The sequence below is a fragment of the Eleutherodactylus coqui genome, chromosome 4 (genome assembly GCF_035609145.1).
Source record: "Eleutherodactylus coqui strain aEleCoq1 chromosome 4, aEleCoq1.hap1, whole genome shotgun sequence".
Taxonomy (NCBI): Eukaryota; Metazoa; Chordata; class Amphibia; order Anura; family Eleutherodactylidae; genus Eleutherodactylus; species Eleutherodactylus coqui.
Genome location: NC_089840.1, coordinates 259294244 through 259317149, shown reverse-complemented (window position 1 = coordinate 259317149; position 22906 = coordinate 259294244). Strand labels below are relative to the sequence as shown.

The window sequence follows — 22906 nt, the reverse complement described above, 5'->3', positions numbered from 1 at the left end:
TCCAGCTGTTTCTTATTAGTACTTTTCCAGCCTTTCGTTATCCCGATCCCAACTTTTGTAAGACTTGCTGCTGCCATCAATTTCTGAATGAGTTAATTTTTTTTTATGAATTGGCTCACTTTGACCTTCTGATATGTGTTCTATGTTCTATTGTGAATAAAATATGGTTAGGAGATTTTCAAATCATTGTATTCTTTTTTTTTTTTTTTTTTTTGTTTGTTTGTTTCTTTACATTTATTTACATTTTACAGTGTCCCAACTTTTTGTTAAAATTGAGGTTGTAGTCATCTAAATGGGTTCCATGTAATACCACATTTCTCCTGCAGTGTCGCCAAGTTTTTCCTGATGATCATTGAGTTTTCAGCTAATTGCTAGTGGTTCCTCATTTAGGACCAAATGATATGTTAATAAACATTCTGGATTATTAGTCTGATTTAGAAAAATAAGGTAAAAAAATACCTTTACTTCCAATGAACATCAACTAAAGCCTTACAGTCACCACATGTGAAAATAAAAAAATGTACGTTTCTTTTTCTACAGCATGATTTGGTTTTGTATCGCACAGAATTTTGATCACTACAGACCTAAAATATAATTATATAGTATATATAGTGAAATCTTGTGTATAACCAGGACATTTCTGCCCATTGCAATGTATAGGTTAGACCACCAAGGTTTGAATAATACACATCAATAAAACGGCACAAGCTGCAAGTTGCCAATTACAGCTTAACTCCATTTATTAGTTTTAGAGGGGTTGTCAGAGACCCCAAACCAGTCTTTATTCTTCTCATTATGACATAAGGAACAACTTTTGTAATTTACCTAACATTAGAAACACGCACTGTTTCACCAATATCCAGTATAGACACATGCCCCTGTCAAATCTGCTGCTCTTCTACTGACATCACATGCAAAATCCCATGAGCCTTTGCTACTTAGTGTAGATCAGCAGCAGCTAAGTCAATAGTGGTAGGCTATCCTTGTATTTGGATGATCTGCTCATGTGCCAGTATCTATAGCTACGCATGCGCAGTTCTTCTGAATGTAAGGACAGTCCACCGCCAGTGTTGATGTGACACAGGTGCTGATGATGTACTAATGCACCAAGTCTCAAAGGCTGATGGGATTGTGCATGTGACTTCAGTAGAAGTGCAGTGGATTTCACTTAACCATACTCTGGATCAGTGAAACGGCACATTTTTAATGGTCCATTACAAAGTTTCTCCATGTGACAGAATTAGAGGAATAAAGACTTGTTTTGGGGTCTTCAATGAGTCCTTTTAAGGGGATATCCAGGAAGGAAAATGATTATCCCGATTTGGTTAAACACCTCCATTTTCAGTCCTGTTCGGACACCGGATCATGTAGTATGGTATCTTTCTCCTCCTCCTTGTCATTGGTGATGTCAATGCAGGGGACTGGCTAATTTCAGTAACTAAGGCAGCCACCTTCTCTGTCACAGCTGATGTTGACACATAGAAGGGGGCTGGCTTAGTTATTGAAATGAGCCAAATAGCCAGCCCCTTTTGATGACATCACTGACAAGAGGAAGAGGACTCCATGCCACATGTTCCAGTGCTGACACCGCTGGATCTGAACTGGTTAAGGGCCTCCATGGATAACCCCTGTAAGATTTCAATAGTGTTTGGAATATACGGATAGTAGATAAATACAGTATTGGATGGGTATATAGGTATCATGATTAAGTTTTAAAGAGGTTCTCTAGGACTATTACTGTTGATGACCTTTCCTGTGGATGACACTGGAAACGGATGTCGCTGTATATATTACAACAGCCCACTTTGGTACTGCAGACAAAGCTCCTATTAAATTCAATGAGAGCTGTGTCTGTAGTATCAACCCAGGATGCAGCAATGTTGATACCGGTATCTGCTGTTCACACTGATAGTGGACCTGCCAAACGGCTGATTGGCAGGGATCTCAAGTGGTTAACTATTGAGGACAGGTCGTGAATGGTAAAAGTTGTAGACACCCCCTTTAACTGGAATTGCATGCGATGAATTGGCTTTGACTCTTGGCTATAGAGAGTTCTTCCTCCATTTGCCTGGTTACAAGATAGGCAAGTTTTAGAGTTCCTTCAATTGGCGTATTCAGATTAATGATATGGTAATAGACCAACATTCACTAGTCTTAGTTCCCTGCATAATGACAATAAAGCAGGAAAATGGTATCTAAACCTTTCATTGTCTCTTATTGGAAGCTGGAGCCGCCATTGTTGAGTTGCCTTCCCAGTGTTCTACAAAGTGGGGAGATTTAAAGCTGTCAATCAAGTCTTGTAAATTCCAGGCCGTCAACAACCAACAATATGAAGTTACTAGTTTAAAGAGGTGCAGTGTGATGATCCCTGACCAGGTTTACAGACTCCATGTGCTTATCACTAAAAAAAAACAAAAGTTTTTTTCTTTCAATGTAGTTTTCTTCAGCAGTTCCTTCAGAAAATGACGTCCCAATGAATATTGACCTTTCTCGCCAGATCCAGTGTTAGATGATGTTTCCGTTGTCGATGAACCACCCAGCTGATGCTATTGTGCCAGTTTATTGCTGCTCATCTTTAATGGCCTAGTCCTTTAAATGTGGAGTGCATTGGGGCACTGCTGCTGCTTGTCCCTTTTTTTTTTTTCTTTTTTTTTTTTTTTTACTCCTTTTCAGCTTTTACTCAGAAATGAGATCTACAGAGCATCTGTTTGAGGCAAGAATCAGCCCCAACTCAACCCTTTGTTTGCCCGGCTTTTGTTGTCAATTTCATGCTATCAGAGGGGCTGCATGTTTTTCTCCTTTAAGTTGTCAGACAAATAAAGGCTTTGGATACAGGGTCACATTTAGAGGGATGGGCATGAAAAATTGGTATGAAGCACTTTTAAGGCCACCCAGCTATGACCAACCGGTTCGAGGCCAGAACATTGTATCACAGGGTTTTATAAAAAATTGGGAATTTCATAATTCTGTCATCTTTGTAAGCAACTGCTTGATTAAAGCACAGCTTTTAGATTTAGACCTGATTTGGGATATTTAGAGGTTTTAATTCAAGATACAATTAAATGAAGAGCCTTTGATGATTGAGACGGCTTTTTGCTGCAGCCAGTCATGTGAATGATGAACAGCATGTGATCGCTGCAGGATATCCTGGGACGGGAACACCAGGAAACGGGCTGGAGGGACTTTTAAAAGGTCTGAATGCTGTTTTTCTTTTTACTTATCTCCTCCCTTAAGTTTTTGAGGAACTTAGAAAACCACTTTAATCTGGTAAATTGATTAAGAAAGCATAAAAAAAGAGGTTACATTTAAACCTACCAGCTGGGCAGGCTATGTCTTGATAACTAAAACCTCTCTAGCTATTCTAATCTGGTCTAAATCTAGAAGGTTAACAAAAAAATTGGGGGTTCAAGGGCCCATTAAGGTTAAATTGTAACCAATCCCACCACAGCTTTTGCCATAAGCTGAAACTCTAAGTTGGGTATACCCCTGAAGATGCCAGAGTTCTGGTGAACTAGTTGGGGGAGCTGGTCTTTTAGCACAGAGCCTCATGTAGTCTATCCTGCAAAAGCTCATCTCCGTTTATCTGGCAGCAATGATCACACATGCTGGCAGTTCATGTAGGGATCCAATCACTTGCCATATCTTTAGCACATGGCACTGTACTTTTGCATGGTAGCACGTACCATTTTCAGCAAGTGTTAGTCGTGATCCTGATATTTGTCCAAAATCAGCAAGGCAGGATATTGTTTCTCCTAGAGCAGTTTTGTCTAATCTATTCCATTCCCTCACACTACATTAAGACTCTGATCTTTTTAATTAATTGCTACTCTTCATATATTTTATTACATAGTGAAACCTGTGCATCGACACACCACATAAAACTGGATTGTGTAAAAGGACCAGCGAATGGGCAAACACTTGTTTGTCTGCTGATAGTGTCTCTTATGGCCCTTTTACACGGGATGATTAACATTCAGAATCATTCAGATTCCCACGCTCCAGCAGAAAACTGAGCGTCATGTCATTAAGTGTAAACAGCAGTTGTTCACTTCTAACCGACTGTCTGTTTACTATGAATGGAGGCAGGCAGGGGGAGAATGCCTCCCGGCCGCTCCGCATCCATACTGGCAGCAATGTGGGCGATGCCAACGATACTTGCTCCTGTGTAACGGCACAGGAGAGAGCATCAATGGGACAAGCTACCGGGCATCATTTGCCCAACAGTTCGTCCAATGTGAAAGGACCACTAGCAAGCGTAAAAATGTTTGCTTATTGGCTGCACATCTTCCCATGAATAATACGAAGCCGTGCAGTTGACCAATAATTGCTGTATGGAGACAGATGATACCCTGTTTCCCTGAAAATAAGACCCACTTTGAAAATAAGCCCTACCACGATTTTTCAGGATTTTGAGGATGTAGAATTATTTTTCAGGATTTTTGAAAATGCTTTGTGTAAGCCCTACTCCAAAATTGAGCCCTAGTTACAGGTAATAAAAAAGGCAATATAAATAGTGTCCAGGCAGCTATACATGTAAAAAAGTAAAACCTTTTGGAGCAAAAATTAATATAAGACACTGTCTTAATTTTGGGGGAACAGGGTATTAACCCTTTCCAATACACTGTCTGACATCTAAAGACATTCGGATTGAAGGCTGTACAGCTCTGATGTCTGAAGACGTCCGGCAGGGTATTCTTACTGTAGATTACTGGCCTCTCCAGCATGCCACAAACTGCAGTACTGCCTCTAGCCAGCAAATGGCGCCATTGTATAATGGCAGAAAGTAAAAGCTTCCTAGGAAACCCTGAATCCAAAATTGGATTGCAAATGGTTAAGTGTATGCTGAATGATATGGGTTAACAGTCGTCTGTCTCTATATACACAATCCTCTGCTGTGTGTGAAAGGCAGTAAAAGTGCTGATCAACATGCTTTGTCAATTGCCACTTGTTACAGCTGCCGATGCTCAGCCTATCCAAAAGGACCCCGTAGGCCAATGGCATCTGTGCCACTTTATGGATATATTCACCCGAATGTCTCTTTAAAGGGAACCTGGTATCACGTTTGAGCTTCATAAACTACATTATGGGGCTTAAAGGTGTTGGCATCGGAAGTTTGGGAAGTGGTGTTTCATACTCACCTGGCGCTGCTTTACTTAGCTGTGTCCCCACACCCTAGTAGCTTGACTCTTTAAGCGCACGCATCTCCCATAGAGTGGACAGGACTGCTGGAATGGGGTGTCCAATGAGTGTGAAACACAGATCCCAGGACTCCCCGTTCCATCACCTTTGAGTCATGTAACATTTGGGGCTATAACATGATGACCACTTCTCGCATCTTTTGAAGTGTGTATGCATGGGCAGAGTAGGCCTTATTATGGCTCCATGCACCTCAGAAGTTGTATGAAGCCGTAGTTTGGTTGTAAGCATTTGCCCTTAAACTAATTGCCGATTGGCCAGTTAACCAGTCTCTGTAGACAAGGCCGTTAAAAGGCATAAAGTATTAATGACTGTGGGTTGGCAAAAATGCATTTACCTGTAAAAAGCTTCTCACTTGACCTTAGATCTTGGTTATACTTTTCTGTTCATTATCTGGCTGACTGGAAAGGTTATATCCTAGTTTTTCATATATACATGGAGGACATAGGAGGTAAAGCATATATTTTGTGCCAAAGCTGAGTCGCAAGTACATTAAACTGTACTCAGTCACACATTATAGGATTACTGCACCTCAGACTCTAATCATATCCCTCAGATGCTCCTTTAAAAGACTTGCAAGGTGACTTCAGAAAAGTGTTATCACAGAAGTGTTGTACCAATTAAATAATTTCAATTTACGGTGTCCCTAGATGAGAAATGGCATCCAATATGCCAAGATACCAAGGGAGCACAGCAGAATGTGCAGAACGGAGACAGGGTAATTCCAATGAAAAAGTGGAAATCTTCCCTCGTGCACTCGAATTGGGGTGTTGCAGTTATTTTTTCTAATATTCAGGGTGATTCAAAAAGAATGGTACAAAAGTAAAGTTAATTTCTGCAGACTTGAAGTGAAATACAACAACCAGAATGACCTGAAACGATAGAAGAACTCTAAGTTTTTACTGCACCTTACAGATGATCGATGTGGGCGGCGTTCATCAAGGCGTGGACTTCACAAGACTAAGACGTTAGCAGATCGGTCCACTTTCAGGACAAAATTATGTCCCAGGACTGGAGAGGGAGGAGGGTATTTTACCTACAGTTTTTCTTTCCTACCCCTCCATCTGGAACCAGCGGATCGGATGGATGGCAGAGAAAAGCAACTGCAGGTAATGTACCCCCGGTCCTCTTGAAACCCAGGACAGAATCATGTCTCGAAACTCAGAGATCGCTTTACGTTTTGTAAGTTGTTTGGTACGATCTCACAGATTCCCAATTGGATTGAGATTTGGGGAGTTGGGAGACCAAATCAACCCGTTGAACTCCTATGTTCCTCAAAACAGTCCTGAGCAATTTTTGCAGATTGGCAGCGCACTTTAAGTCTGTGTTCCCCAACTCCAGTCCTCAGGGACCGCCAACAAGTCATGTTTTCAGGATTTCCTCAGTATTGTACAGGTGATGTAATTACTATCAGTGCCTCAGACATTGCCACAGGTGTTCTTACCATAAGATATCCTGAAAACATGACCTGTTGCTGGTCCCTGAGGACTGGAGTTCGGGACCCCTGCTTTAAGTATTTTGCCCATGGTGTTTTTTAAATCCAGTACGGGTTCCATCCTCCATGCCGAAAACTGCATCAGGATAGAACATGAATGGCACTATAAGGGAGATTATATGAGGCGGAGACTTCTTTAGACTTTCTCGTATAGTTTCTGTCCCCGTCAGAAAAGCGTTGAGCACAATGTTACACCCTACATAATTCCTCTGAATACTTTTTAACATTTCCTTTCATACTATCCCTAGATAACTTGCAAAGGCATCGGGATGCGAATAAAACAATATAAACCTAGAACACTCGCTTCCTGGAAACAGTTTGCCAGTCATTTGCCCGTAGAGCTAATATGGATAGAGATGCAGAATTTACTTCTTAGTGTATTAAAAAAAATGCCCCTCTGTATGTTAAACAGTCCCATGGACATCTGGCATGTTTGGTTTTAATCTGCTGATTTAAAAAAAAAAGTCAGGATTAAATCTTGCCTTTACACCCCTTTTGTACTGCAGTCAGAAAAGTGACAGAGCTGCACTGAAACAAAGGTCTTCCTCCTTCCACCCAGTGTACCATGTGGCTGATCACCCCCTGTTTCCAGAAGCGCTTCTACCAGGAAGACAATGAAGCATCTGGTAGCCTTTTTCATGTGGCCAAGATATTTTCTTGTCTGTACTTTACCTTGGACAGTCTGCGGAGCCTCCCTGGGTGCTATTTTATTTTTCTCCCTTTAAGGGCTTGGTGCACCACACCCAGTGGTAAGGGGTCAAGAGGCCAAAGTGATGAATTTTTATGTCCCTGTTCCTTGTGTTTTTGATCAGTGACAATTTTTTGTGCGCTGTGCTGCCTCTGAATAGAAGCCACTGAGAGTAATTTGTCCTCCCAGGCAGGAAGAATAGGAAGGCAGATGAGTTAAAAAGAAAAAAAAAAATCCCGTATGAGCGAACAGAAGAGCACACAAATGTTTTTGCCTATGGTAAATCGGACCGCTTCTGTCACCAGTCACTCTGGGAGGTTGTCCGGCGATTTGTGGCCTATTGGCATTCGATCAAATGACAAATGAATTTAACAGAGCTTAAATATATAACTGGGAGAATGGGATTTGGAGCACTCAGGACGGTCACAGATGTTAACGGGAGGCAGTGATTGTTTTAACCAATCATGTACTGGTTAAAATGTCATTAATGCAAATGCACCACAGAAGGACTTGTTAGCAATGATTGTTCGACTCAAGCGGTCTCCATTAGAGAACCTAAGATTTAGCCTTTCCAATGTTGAATAGTTATATAGATTTCAGCCAAACCATCGTATTACATTAACAATCAGAACATAGTTTATATTAGAGGGATCTTCTGGAACTAAACTACCCGCAGGATAGGTCATCAGTAGTTGAACGGCGGGGGTCCATCACTCGGGATCCACGTTGATCAGCTGATTGTCCGGTGAGCGCCATGTCCATTAAGTCCATTCGCGGAACAGCACTGTACATTGTAGGTAACTGAACCCCTATCACTAGGCTATGTGACCGATGAACGTGTTGCAGGCGGGTGATAGCACAACGCAGATTCAGGATACGATTCGGCAGGAGGAGTTATGAAGCAATACAATTTTATTTGCGGACAAAGAAATGAAGGCGCTGTTGTAATGAGCGGTTTGACTTGTAAACATACTTAGTGCAGACTACATCTGACTAAATTCCAGGATTAATAAGACTTTATGCACAATAGGAAAATTATAAGACTTTGGACTTTGTATGAATTAACATCAACACTGGCAAAACATTGCAGTAATACAGTCCAAGGAACAATCCTGAAGAAAAGAGAGATAACCAATGTAATGTAATGCACAGTTTGTATGTAAAGGAATGACACTTCACTTCTCGCAGTTAGGTAATTTAGACAATCTCTAATAACGTCTCTGAGATTTCAGGCTTCAGTCCATTTAATGTTACGATCTCAGTCCATACTCAAGCCCAGAATTTATAACAGTCTGTTCAAATAACAAGCGTCTGACCGCTGACTAAAATCCATGTTGCGGGTCGCAAAAGGCCTGCTGGCTGTTTAGTCCACAGCGGTATGCACACCTAGCAGCTTTACTGAGGCTGGCCTCACTTACAACCCGAGAAGTAGGCTAGGACAGACTTAATTGCAAAGGTTGTCTAGTTGTAAATTATTGATGATCTAGCCTTCAGGGAAGCCATCAAAAGTAAATCAGTAAGGGTCTGTTGCCAAGGACCCACTGCAACATCAGCTGTTCTTAGGGCTGGTGTGCTCATGCACTGATGTAGTTTCTGCAGAAAAGCAGACAGTTCCCCTCCCACTGCAGTTGAAGTGAACAGGGATGTGGAGTTGGTAAACTAAACTTCCGTCTCCTCAATTTTCTCAGAGTCCGACTATGACTCCACAGCCCTGGAGGGAACAAACCCAGGGCTATTGATTTATGAAAGGTGTATTGAAAGTTTTTGGTGTTTTTTATTGCCTTGTCTGTAGGGGAGGAGCTTCACTACTGAGCATGTGCAGATAGTGTAGCACAGATTCATCTAAACTAAAAGCCTTGAAGTGGCATTAGGATACTTAGTCTAATGGAGAGGAAAAGCATTAAGTGATTTTCTATTGCAGTTTCCTCATCCTAGTTATCAATGTTTTTCATGAATAGAGGCTTTGATGACTAGAACATATAATTATAGGACATTTTGAAACTTTCTCAAATTCCTATGAAAGAAAATATGTAACATTCTGCATTGAATTCATTTTGTCATATTTATAAGATATAAAATGTGTGTGTGTATTTTTTTTATGTCAGAGTTGGTCCATTTCTACAAACTCTGCCTCCACCAAAATGGTACTCCAACTCCACAACCCTGAAAGTGAATGGGAACTTTGTGTGTAGTACCAAGCCTGGCCACTGTAGTGGGGACAGAGCTTTCCGCTTCCTGCAAAAATCAGCTCAGTGCAGAAATTCATTAGGGTAGTAAACAGCTCATTGGTGCGGACCTTGGGCGGCAGAGCTCTGCTTATCTACTATTCATCACCTACCCTAAGGATAGAACATGAATAGTTTGCAACTGGACAGCCCCTTAAAGACAGGTAGAGTGTGTGGGAAGCCTACAGTTGAGGACGGATAAAGAGGCAGATCTAGAGTCAAATCTTCTAGCAAGTGAGCTGTGGCAGAATTGTCCACATTGTCAGGGTGCCACAGACACTGTGGCAATACAGATAGAGCCACCACTACCATCACGGCCAACTAATGTATATAGAGTGTATTGAGAAAATGCTTCCATCTTAGACTACAGTATTGAGTTCTTGGTCATCGGTTTGCTTTTTAATATAGCAGCCTTTTAAACTATTTTTCTCAAGTCTAGTGCTGCAATTCTTTTTGGATCCGTTGAGTTGCAATACCGGATATAAACTGACGGTAAGAGTGGCGTGATTTCTGGGTGGGGGGGTGGGAACAGTATCCATTTCTTTAATCCTGAGCAACCTCTTTTAAAAGTAAATAAAACTCAATATTTTTTGCCTTCCTATCTATGCGTTAGGCCAGCAAATAGATTAATCCGCTATGATATGAAGATCATGAAGTAGTCTCCAGTCAATGTCACGCATGGCACAGCAGAGGGGAAAAGGGAAATTCATGTTTTTGATATTCATAGTTGATTATTTGCTTTGGCAAAGCCATTGGACTGATGCTAACGATCTTGCGAAGTGCCGTGTACCGTGGCTCATATGTCACTGGGAATAACCTCACCCATAAAGGGTTATTTGACATCTGTACTTGAAATTTTGCATTTGCTTTGCTGTTTGGAAAAAGAGGCACTTTGCAATGTGTGGTTGCAGATGAGTGCATCTCTATGCCCAGCCGGCCAGATGAGCAACTGTTCTGTATGTCTGCTCGGTCTATTTGCTACATGATGTCTGCTGCAAAAAAATGACTCTGCAATCTGTTTGATTAGGAAACAAAATAGCCTGGCAAAAAGCGGGATGAAGAAATAAAGGGAAATGATTCTACTATACAGTTTATTAAAATGTTAACACTTTCAGTCACTTTTTTTGAGAACTTTCCATAAAGTATAATACTGTACTGCATTCAGAATACTATTCATCCTCCGGATTGGACTGGCCCAGCAGACTACCCAGAGGGAGCCCAGGTTCTAACGCAGGCCCCTAGAAAAGGACCCTAAAGGTCCAACAGAAGACAACACTTTTTTGAGGTGACTTTTGAGACTCTCTAGGAACTGTTTCTTACTGGGTGGTTCACGAATCGCCTCTTAGACCATATTGATGATATGCCCAGCCTGTACAATAGTATCAAATATTACGATACAATGAAAAATGGATACATACTTATTCTGTATAGGTAGGTGGTTAGCCTCACAATTCTCACCCCTGATGGACTATTGGATCTCGCAGTCTGACGTTATCAATCTGTATATCTCTTACAGTAGCCAAAACCTACCATTCATTATTGGACTCATTGGTTAGATCCAGGGTAGCGATAAAAAGAAATGTGCTGGTGTCACCCTTTATATAGTTTTTTGTGCCTCATTATCAACTAAAAACCTTTGATTACTACCCCTTCCCCACGCACAGCTTCTAAGACTAGAGCTAGATGGCAACTTGGTCCAACAAATATCGCTGATTGGAAGATCGCCCAGCTTGCATCACATGCATTGTAATTACACACTTCAGGTCCCTCTTGAGCTCTTATCTCAGGCAGAGATTCCATAGTCTTACTGCTCTTACAGTAAAGAACCTCCTTCTGTGTTGGTGTAGAAACCTTCTTTCCTCTAGACGTAGAGGATGCCCCCTTGTTACTGTCCTGGGTATAAACGGATGATGGGAGAGATCTCTGTATTGTTCCCCCATATATTTATACATATTTATTAGGTCGCCCCTCAGCCTTTTTTTTTCCTAAATTAAATGACCCAAATTTTGATAACCTCTCTGGGTATTGTAGTCCGCCCATTTCATTTACTACTTTAGTTGCCACCATTGAGCCTGCTCAAGCTCTGATATATCCTTCTTGAGTACTGATGCCCAAAACTGTCCACACTAGGGTTTATAGATTACCGTGTTTCCCCAAAAATAAGACAGTCTTATATTACTTTTTGCCCCAAAAGAAGCAGTGTCTTATTTTCGGGGGGTGTCTTAATACTTACCTAGCAGGCGACGGTCGGGTCCCTCTAGCTTGGCTCCGGCAATCCTCTGTGTAGTCCTCAGTGCTGAGAGAGCATTCTCTTCCTGGTAACCGAGCTAGCACTCGATGACCCAATAACAGCCATTCAAGGTCATTCACTGAATGGCTGTAATTGGTTCATCGCATCGGCTCTGATTGGCTGAGCCATGGCGCTCGTGATCCAATCACAGCAATCTTTTGCGGAAGCTGGGTATTCAAGCCTTGTTACCAGGAAGAGAATGCTCTCTCAGCACTGAGGACTACACTGAAGACTGCCGGAGCGCCGCAGCCTAGCGTGAGGGACCCAAATGCCTGCTAGGTAAGTATTGTTTTATTGTTTTTTTGTTTTTTTTATGTAGTGTACCTAGGACTTATTATCGGGGGAAGGCTTGTATTTCAAGCCTGCACCCCTTCCCCCAAAATCAAAATAGAGCTTATTATCTGGGTAGGTGTCATTTTCGGGGAAACACGGTAGCACTGTCTAAAACGTAAACCATCTTAAAATGTGCCTGTTTTATCTCTGCTGAATCTCTGTTGACTTTTAAGACTGTCCAGTCTAAGCTTAGCCTAGCTATTGGTTGGCTTAGTTTACGCCAAAAATTGCGCCAACATTTTAGCACATTTCGCAGCAATTTGGCGCAGTATTTGGCACAATTTAGACTATGCCCCTTTTGTAGACAAGTTTGAAATCCTGTCAAAAAGTGTCTAAAAACACGTAGTAAATGTGGCACAAGGCACGTAAGGTCATTTTATGCTGTAATTTTCGCCAAAATGTGTTTTGAATAGTAAACAAGCCCCAATATTCCATGTGCAGTCTACCTACCAGTGGTTGGAATTCCTTGCGACTGTCTGGTTGCAGCCGTAGCAACTGGACCGCATTCACTTACGTTACATGCAGTGTAAGCAGGGTGACAATTGGATCTTTGGCTGTGCGACCTGTGTGGTACCTAGAGATGCCACCAGGCTGGTAAACGAGCGACCTGATAGTCTATTCCTGATAGTCTCTATAGGTTACTGTTATCAATTCAGCATTCCTGTTAATTATTTTCTTTAAAAAAAATAAATAAAATGTGTATATTCCACAATTTTATTTACTGAACATCAATGTTCATACTGATCTTCCTGTTTCATGGACACAAGGCCAGAACTACAGTCAATATTGAATTTACAAGTCCAAGAAAACAGACAGGAGCCGGGATACTAGAACTACAAACCTTTTGAGATATGTAATGGCCTACACTAAATTGCCCTTTTATTAGAGACCGCAATCTAGTAGTCCGTTGGACCTTCTGTGGTCTTCAGCAGTTCAACAATTCATTGTGGTGTAGATTCCACTAGGCAATGAAATTGTTCTGCAGGATTGGCCCCTGCGGACAGGAAGCTTCTTGTAGTTTCTGTAAATTAGATGGAGGCTCTAACCCACTGACAGGAAGGGGTCATCAATTCATGCTGCTTGTGGGAAATTATGAGCCTCCCATCAGCACGGTGTAACAGGAATCTGGATCCATTTGACCAGGTGATTTTTTTCCACTGCTCAGTGATCCAATTTTTGAACTCTTTAGTCCGCTGGAAACTTGTATTTCTGTTTCTTTTAGACAGCAGTGGTGCTGGAACTGCTCGTCTGTTATGGCTCATCCATGCTATGGAACGAATTGTGGGTTCAGACACTCGTATTAGTTGCAACTTGCTTGACAGCACATCGTCAGAATGATTCTTAACATCCTCCTCTGACCCCTTTCCTTGACTTATATATGTCCACAGGATCCCTTTTTGCTCAACATGTTTTTCATTGATCACACCATTCTCTGTTATAATCCCAACACTATTGCACAAGAAAACCCCATAAGGTTGGCCATTTTTGTAAGGTTGACTGAGACTAGCCTAGCTCCAATGACCTCATTGGAAGTCTCTCAAATTGCCGGATTTTCCCATCTAATGTGGATTCATACTGGAACCGAGCCATAAAAACCTATCCCTTGATTTTATGCTGCACTCTTGGGTCACGGCTCTAATTTCCATACAAGGAAGCTCCACTTGGACTGGTGTCTCTAATAATTCACATTCAGTATATGTCAATTGTGTTTACAGTCTGAGACCAAGATAATTTAGAAAAATGTATATCAATCTACTAAATTGATGCCTTACATCTCCCTGTTTGTGACTAGAGAGCTGTCACCTTGCATGGCTGGGGCGGCCCACCCCGTGACTCAAAGCTCAGCTCCAAGTCCAACTTCAAAGTGCATCTATTTTCTGAGTACAGTCTTTATACCCTCCTATCCTAGATGGCTAAAGTATGACTGTCCTGGAACTTCTTCTGTAATGTAGAACCTTAACCCTATTCTTACTCAGGCATATATTTTATATACATTGCATAGAATGCCCCTTTTTTCCCCAGGCTCTTAAGATCTCAATTGTGTGATTAATTTAGGAGCCGCGCAGAAGTCTGTGATCTCATTACAGGATTCTTTGATCAGATTTGGGTTTTCAGGTTCTCAAGTGTTTCTCCTTCAAGCCTTGTGCATTTCTATTGCTCCCCGCAGTTGCTACTAATTCCTTTATTCAATTATCTGTAGCACCAGTAGAGACCGCTCCTGTAGTCGTGGTTGGTGGAGGGTCATATATCAGAGGTTTACAATGGAACTTCTACTCTTAGTCAATCATAAAAAAATGAGCATGGCCCAAGTATCTCAAGTGAGATCAGCATGGAAACCGCTTGCGTTATATAGAACATCCTTGTGGGTCCATTTTTTTCTTCACTTAAATATGTTTTTTGGGCTGATGATCATTCATGTTATATTGGGTTGAAATAAAAAAAGGTTAGTTTGTCCTCTGCAGCTTCTGCACATCACTGTACATACTGCAGAAACCACAGTCTAAAGCCACATGTCCACAAGCGGTCAGATTCTGCATGCGGAAGCCCACAGCCGGCGACCCTGTGTACCTGTCCAGGTCATCTTTTTTTCTCTACTGCAGATGTGTGTGGAAGTGACGGCCAGCGCACATGCGCAGTAGAGTTTTTTGTGTTTTTTCAAATTGCGGACAGGCCGCGGATCGGACGGCTTCCATTGACTTCCGCATGCTTTAATTCAAGCCCATGATTTTCTATGGGTGGCTTAAATTGGGGATCTACCGCAAATCCGCCTGTGGACATTGGGCCTAAGTCTGGCCTCATACGGGCAAGAAAATCACGTAAGATTTGTGCATTGCGAGACATACAAATATAAACCCCGTTCTTTTGAATGGCGTCATACGCATGGCACCGCGATGCAATGTGAGAATTGAATCGCGACATGTTCTGTCTTGCACCATACCGCCGTTGTCTTCAATCGGGCAAGCGGCAGCATCGCACCATGTGCTAGGTGTATGCGATGCAAGGTCTCCCATTGAAAACGGGAGAATCTCCGCAGCGGCTGTCAGCCACAGCAGAGGTTCCCTGCACCCCCAATGTGAAGTGAGGCAGTTTTTACATGAAAACACCTCATCCTCGAGAATTTCACATGGATGGGGAGCACGATATGGGGGCAGGAGTCATGGCCCCATATCGCGCTCGTCTGTGTGAATTTAGCATAAGGGTGCTTGCAAGCAGCAGCACTAGTTAATTAGTGAGTGGAGACGGAGCGCGCTGGAGATCTCCAGCCCACCCACCTGCATTCACTGTGAACAGGCAGTTGTTCATTGATAACTGACTGCCTGATTAGGCCAATTTCACACCGGCTTGTGCAGTTTAAACTCTGATCATTCTGTGTTTGAAATAGCAGTGTAAAACGCTGAACAATTAGAGCATGAGAACTGCAACGAGAATTGTGCAACCTGAACAGACTGCCCGAGCACGGACGAGCTGGTGATGACATCATCCACTTCGCCAAACGAGAATCGAGAGATTCTTGGGCCCTGTAAAAGGGGTATAAGGGCTTGGTTTTTCAGTCCTTCTCTCTTGCATATTCTCAACAGATGCCCAACAGGTCGTACCAGCGATGTTTCCTGTACTTCAACACAGATACGAGCATCGCTGACTGAATGGAGGCGGAGTGGGTTGGAGTACTTATTGATCATTATTAATCTTTCAGATTCTCGCTGGATCGTGGGAATCAGAACCATTATCGTTCCGGGTAAAAGCCCCTTTACGGTCGCATTACATGGGCTGATATTCATACGAGTATTCACTCAAAAGGATGATTAGTAGGGGCAACTGTAACACGGAATCTGACAGGGCAAGTGAGTGAGAGTCACTCATTTATAAGTCTCTTTGGTTTCTAGCCTACTTAACAAGTGACTGTCAGCCCACGTAAACAGGGGTTGTTCATCTATAACATACTGACTGCAAATCAGTTGCCATGTTCATGATAGGTTCCTTTTAAAGGGTTTATCCCATCTGCACTACTTTCTGAATGGGAACCTACTGGTGAAGTAAAGACCACTGCTCCACCAGCTAAAGCCCCCGGTGGGTGATCAGCCTGAGGAAATGTGTTAATACTCAGAATCCTTTCTAGATGAGTGTGTAGCCACATGTTCACACTGAGCCCTCTAAAGTGGGAGCTACCTTTTGCAACATCTCTTCTTCTTTGCTGTGTTCTGCACCTTTATAATTATTAGTGGGACGTCTTTAGACCCTAATGACATCTAACATCGGACTCTCTGTGGCATACTTTCTACTAATGTCTATCAGCTGAAGTGTATTTCCCTCCATTCATCCCTGGGTTGTATGTCTCCATATACGGGCACTTTACACCTATTGGCCTAACTGTTGATGTCCTTAATCGTTACTTCTCCCCCTTTCATCACACACCTTAGTTGTATAACTTTATTTTGTTTTTCATTATGTAAGATCTGTCCTCTTCCTTCCATTTGTTATCCTGCGTGTTTTAAATGTAAATTAATCACACTGTCTCCGATCTGTTGTGTATAAATAGGTTTCCTTGGTATTAATCTGACAAGCCTGCTGAAGGGGCATTAAATAGCCTTGCACGCTCGCAAGTGTAATAATTTTTCTGATTATCCAATTAAGGTATCAACCCTATAATACTTTGATCTTTTTTATACAAAAGTATTCAGCATTACTTCCATTCATCCTGCAAACATCAGGAGAGTACTCGCAAAGAAGACGGACACTTGATATTTCTTGACCCGATGCTCCACAAGGTCTTGTACAGGCCAGTTCAATCGTGGAACATCCATATCCCCAAAATAGGATTGCATTCTGTACTTAACTGTTGGCACAACACACTTGGACAAAAGGCATTCCCCAGGATCCTCCACACCCGGGTACGTCCATCTAATTTGAAGATGAAGTGTTGTGATTCGTCACTCCATAGAACGGTCTTCCATTGTTCAACTGTCCAATGACACCGCTCTTTGCACCCTTGTACATAGGACGATGCATCGTCTTTGAGAGAACTCTCCCGACGTTTGCAGGATGAATGGAGGAAAACACCAGCTGGAGTGTATCAGACATTAGTAGAAAATATGTTACTGAGAGGATCTGATGTCATGAGGGCCAAAGAAGCCCCACTAAGTATTAACATATGTAAATAAATCTTACTTTTAAGGCCTCCTTCACACGGGCGACAAAGTTGTGCGATTTTGTAGCATTGCTACAATGCTACAAATCGCATGTATGTGAAGCCCATAGTTTCCTATGGGTTCCTTCACACATGAGATGTTTTGTAGCATGTGACATCCTGACACAAAAACCTTGCGGGTGCGGCGATATTCCTGCGACACGCAAGGTTTTGTAGCCCATGTTTTCCTATGGAGCCTTCCTCTCTGTTGCATCGCATCGCATGGAAACGCAGTTTGCATGCGATGCGATGCAACTTTGACAGTAGCAAATTATACTGTCAAAGCTATAATCTAAGCCCTGGCTGCCGGGAAAAAAAAAACACACATACATCACCTTAGACGCGCTGTCAGTCCGGCCGCAACTTCCCCCCAGGTCTCGGCACTGATCAACATCTTCTCTTTTGGCCGGGGATTCAAAAATCCCCGCCTCCTGGAAGCGCTGGCTGTGATTGGCTGACATCTAGCCAATCACAGCAAGTGCTCGATGAATGTGAATGGCAGTGATTGAACCAATCACAGTCATTCTTCAAGCACTGGCTGTGATTGGCTGTCAGCCAATCACAACCAGCGCTTCCAGCAGCCGGGGATTTTTCAATCCCCGGCCGGAAGATGAAGATCAGTGCCAGGACCTGGGGAGAAGCTGCGGCGGCGCCCTGGACAGCGCGGAAGAGGTGATGTGTGTGTGTGTGTGTGTGTGTGTGTGTGTGTGTGTGTGTATATATATATATTTTTTCCTTCTTTAGTTACAGCTTATTTTCGGGGTAGGGCTTATATTTCAAGCCCCCCCCCCCCCCCCCGAAAATCCTCGCACGTGATGCTACAAAGTCACGCGATTTTGTAGCGTCACATGCGACTTTGTAGCGCTACAAAATCGCGGTATTGCTGCGAGAAAATCGCTGTGATATTGCATGGTGCAGCAATGTGATATCGCTGCGATTTCCTCGCAGCGAAGCGGTGTCGCCCGTGTGAAGGAGGCCTAATTCTTGGTAGAATGGTGTGTAAATGACAAAGGACATGGGTCATCTTAGTCAAACAATTTCTTTAAATGTATCATTCTAATAACCAGTCTCTAAGAGTTCTGCGGCGCTTCATGTCCCAATACACTTTAACCCATTACCTTCTTACCCACCGAACTAGAGCTGCTCTTAAATGTACCCTGTTATGAATTGGCATCTGCATCCTCGCTGCACAATGCTGATCTGGCCCAGGCGGTTGCTGACTTGGCGCTACCAACACCTGCTCTGATGCCATGTAAATTATTGTGAATTTATGTACATTTATACTCTACGAATCTATTGTTGTAGCAGTTTTTGTTTTATCAGTTATCAATACCTAAGAGGATATAAAACTCCGAGCGTCCCGAGACCATCGACACTTATTTTTATGAAGAGTTTCTCTAATTTTGTTCAGCTGCTTGACCAACAATGATATTCTAGTATTTGATAAATACTTGAAATCGGATTCTTAGATAAGGGGGCGATCAAGCTCTTGAAAAATGTTCTGCTTGGTTGCCCGCGACTGTAGCAGTTCAAAAGAACAATGCCCTGATTGCATAAGAAATCGACCTTGGTATAATCGAACGGATTTTACGTCATTTTGTAAATTTTTTTTTATTTTTTTTGTTTCCTTCTGTGTGGTCAAATAATAAAGGCCATGCATGTAACGTTCTCCCCTCGCTCTCTGTAGGAGTTGGTAACTTTTTAGAGCTTACGAAGAGATAAAGCAGCGGCAGGGGAAATGCCTTCTGAAGCAGATGCTTTTAAGGGACAGGAATCATGAATTTCTTGAATTGCCCCTGCTCTCTGATGGCTACAATGACTGTGTGACAGTGGCAGGAGCACTCTCCCTTGTGTTTTGGGAGGCCTTTTTTTTTTTTTTGGCCCTTTCACTCTGTAAAGCTGCTTAAGCGCACTTAAGCGCATTAGCATGTGGATGCTAGGGGAGCATATTGACCCTCATTTGGAAAGTTTAAATGAGTGAAAGATGGAGCGATTTGTTAGGGCTTTACAAACCAGCTTTAGAAAGCGTCCGGTTTGCCCCTCTGGCTTGTCCTAATGCTTGTTCTAATCTTGTGTGCTGTTTAAAGGCGACCAGACTGATTTGTGACACATAAGTCCAAAGGCCTCCTTTTTGGGCTTGACCCGATTAGCTAAATCTGTGCTTTGAATTTCAATGCCTGGTATCAGAGAAGAACGCTCTTGGGAACTGCTCGCTCGTGAATCCCCAGCGTTTGGGCACAGATGGTTAAGAAAAAATGGGTATTGCAAAATTTTACATTTGATTTTTGTTTCTTGACGGAGACCTACCATATACCACCAGCCAATGCCCTCAGGGCGCGCTACCCGTTTTCTTCGCAGTATATGAGTTTGTCATTTATTGCCAAAAGTAATTATAGCAATTCAGCAAAACATTTTAATCACAACTTAATAAAATGCTGTGAATACGACAATTAAACTGTTTATTTTTGGAGTAGAGCCCGACTTCCTGAGTTTTAGATATCCGTATGTCTATGTATCTGTGCGCAATTCTGATTCCATTCTACATATATGCTCTCTATTTAAAAAAAGGATGTTTTTTGTATATTTAGTGCATTTATCAAAGATGCAAAGCAACCCGGCATCCGTATCAGCCTTGCAAAAAAGTTACTGCACCCTTCACCTTAAATGAATAACAAACTTTATCTCTTCCAGACACTTTGTGCAAAAACTACGATGCAAACTGTTCATGCAACAGACAGCAGCACAGTAGACAAGTTGATATTCCGAGAATCGGAGAATGATCGCAAGGTACGTCGTGCTTCGCACTGAAAATGAGACTTGTTCTTGCTAAGATGCAACTACTATCTGACATTGTGTATGATGTACGCGGTGATTCCAAAAGAACGGCGCAAAAGTAGAGCTGGCTTCTTCATACATGAAGCGACATACAACAGCCAGAATCACATGAAGAACTCTTCAAGTTTTCATTGCACCTTACAGATGGATGATGTGGGGGCCGTTGATTATACAAGACGACCCAATACAACGCATCTCTGCTGCAGTGGAATCGATAACAGAGGATATGTTGGGATGTCTCTGGGCAGAACCTGACTACTGACCTGAGATCTGCCGTGTCATCAGCTGCATCCAACTTGAGCGTCTGTAAGGTGCATTAAAAACTTGAAGGAGTTCTTCTATTTTCGTGTCATTGTGGCTGTTGTATGCCACTTCTTGTATAAAGTTCACACGTTTAGGTTAAAGGGGTTTGCCAGGTTGTAAACTATCAATGGCCTATGCTCAGGATAAGCAGTTAGTAGTAGATTGCCAGAGTCCATTGCCTGGAAGCCCCTTCCGATCCGCTATTTGATAGGTGGGTATGGTGGTGTACAAAGCTGATTTCTGCAGGAAGCAGATAGCTCCATTCTTACTGTACTTGTCAGACTTGGTCTTGTAGGCTAAGTACCCATTCATTTCACTCAGAACTTAGCCTGCAAGACCAAGTCTGACAAGTACAGTAAGAATGGAGCTGTCTGCTTCCTGCAGAATTCAGTTCAGTACAGGAGTGCACTGGTCAGGCAAACAGCTGATCGGCAAGTAGCCCAGGCATTAGAACCCCACCCCTCCTACCAATCTACTATTGATGACTGAGGATAGGCCATCAGTAGTTTACAACCAGACATTCCCTTTAAAGTGGTTTTTCACGTCTGATCTATTGATGACCTTTCCTCAGGATAAAGGCCCTTTTACACACAACGATTATCGCTCAAGATTCGTTCAAACGAACAAATTTGAACGATAATAGTTCGGTATGAAAATGCGAAAAAATCGTTCACTTTTGGTCAGCTTAAAAAGGCTCATTGGATTTGAAGCATGGAGTGAGGCTGTCGGCAAGTCTTGCTGTTGGAATGCTCTGCACAAGCGCTGACTACCTTAGCCGTGACGTCAGTGCTCGTGCATTGTCCAAAAGACTGTTGGCCCATGTAAAAGGGTTTTACGTCATCAGTAGTTGATCAGTAGGCGTTTGCCACCCAGGACCCCTGCTGGTTGTCTAGCCATTGTGCTAATGTAGAGAGCTGATGTGTTCCTGAAAATACAGAGCTTCATACACACTGCAGTGGCCCAGGACAGTATTGCAGGCAAGCCTCCCATGCAATGAGAACCGGGCCGCAATGCCATCTCTGGAAACTGCAGTGTGTATGGAGCTGTGTGTGTTTTTGGTCATACATTGGTTTCTACACCTGCCAGTCATCTAATGATCACTTATCCTGAGCATAGGACACCAATAGCTCAGCTCTAGCAGTGCTTTGTTGAGTTACTTTGACGTATACCACCAGTATAACATCCTTGCAGAACACGTACCCCCGTCATGGTAGCGGTATTCCCTAATGACAGTGGCCTCTTTTAGCAGGAGGTAAACCTTTCTATTCTAACCATATTCTTCATAATCTTTCTTGTTTCTGCAGGTCGTGCTACAAATAGAAAAGAAATTATTTGATTATTTTAATCAGGAAGTTTTTAGAGATAACAATGGCACTGCGGTAAGTCCAGATTCTTTTATGGCACTTCCGATTTTACGTAAATAGAGCTTATTCATTGTGAACCTTTTAAAGGTTTCTGCTTGCTGTCAGTGAAGATACCCTTCTTTATTGTAATCCTGGACCAACCTCTTTAAAGAGGTTGCATTAAGATAAAAAGTTATCCCCTATTTATAGGATAGGTAATAACTTGCTGATCGTTGGGGGTCTTTGCTCCTGTAGGAGCTACTGCAGGCTTACTGCACCACCTGCAGTGAGGAGGAGACTGAATGAAGTGGTAGTCATACAAGAGCATTGACACTCCGTTCACTTGCAGTGGGACTGCGAAAATAGCCATGCGACAAGTAAAATAAAAAAAATCTTGTTATTTGTATAGCGCCAACCTATTCCGCAGCCCTCCCAGGTAATTTATTTATTATCCCCCACCAAGCTGGATACTCATTTTACTGACCTCGGAAGGACGGAAGGCTGAGTTAACCTTGAGTCGGCTACCTGAACCATATAGGGATTGAACTTGCAACCTTCAGGTCGTGAGTGAGAGCTTAGGACTGCATTTCTGCTGCCGTAACACTCACACCAGGCTCATTACAAATGCACAGGTAATATAGTCAGTCCCATTTAAATGAATGGTGCATTTACTGCTCATGCTTCACCAGCGCTTCGTTCATTAGGACATCTCTGCGGGGGCAGAAGCAAACTCCACAGTGATAGGCAGAGTAAAACACAGGACCCCATTCTGAAGATCGATAGTGGTCTCAACAGTGAATAGGAAATAAATTGTGGTCCTGGTAAAATTACTTTTAAATAAGGACCATGGACTAAGATATTGATGGCCTGTCCTCAGGATAGGTCCTCCGTTTCAGATCGATATCGTCTTCCTCTCAGAACCATCAGCAGTCGGTCAGCTGTTTGAAGAACGTGTAGCACTCTCTTGAGTACTATGGTCTCTTCTCAGGCATGTGATGTCACTTTCATCAGTG

The 22906-nt window shown here is 42.6% G+C and overlaps 1 protein-coding gene across 4 annotated transcripts in view; it reads left to right on the top strand.

Moving 5' to 3' along the window:
* INPP5A (inositol polyphosphate-5-phosphatase A) overlaps nt 1-22906 on the top strand; it is a 401166-nt gene that overhangs the window by 322141 nt on the left and 56119 nt on the right. For all 4 annotated transcript variants that reach the window (XM_066601181.1, XM_066601184.1, XM_066601183.1 and 1 more), the window contains exons 10-11: nt 20104-20199; nt 21855-21929. In XM_066601181.1, the coding sequence (XP_066457278.1) occupies nt 20104-20199; nt 21855-21929 (171 nt within the window). The remainder of the gene's footprint in view (nt 1-20103; nt 20200-21854; nt 21930-22906) is intronic.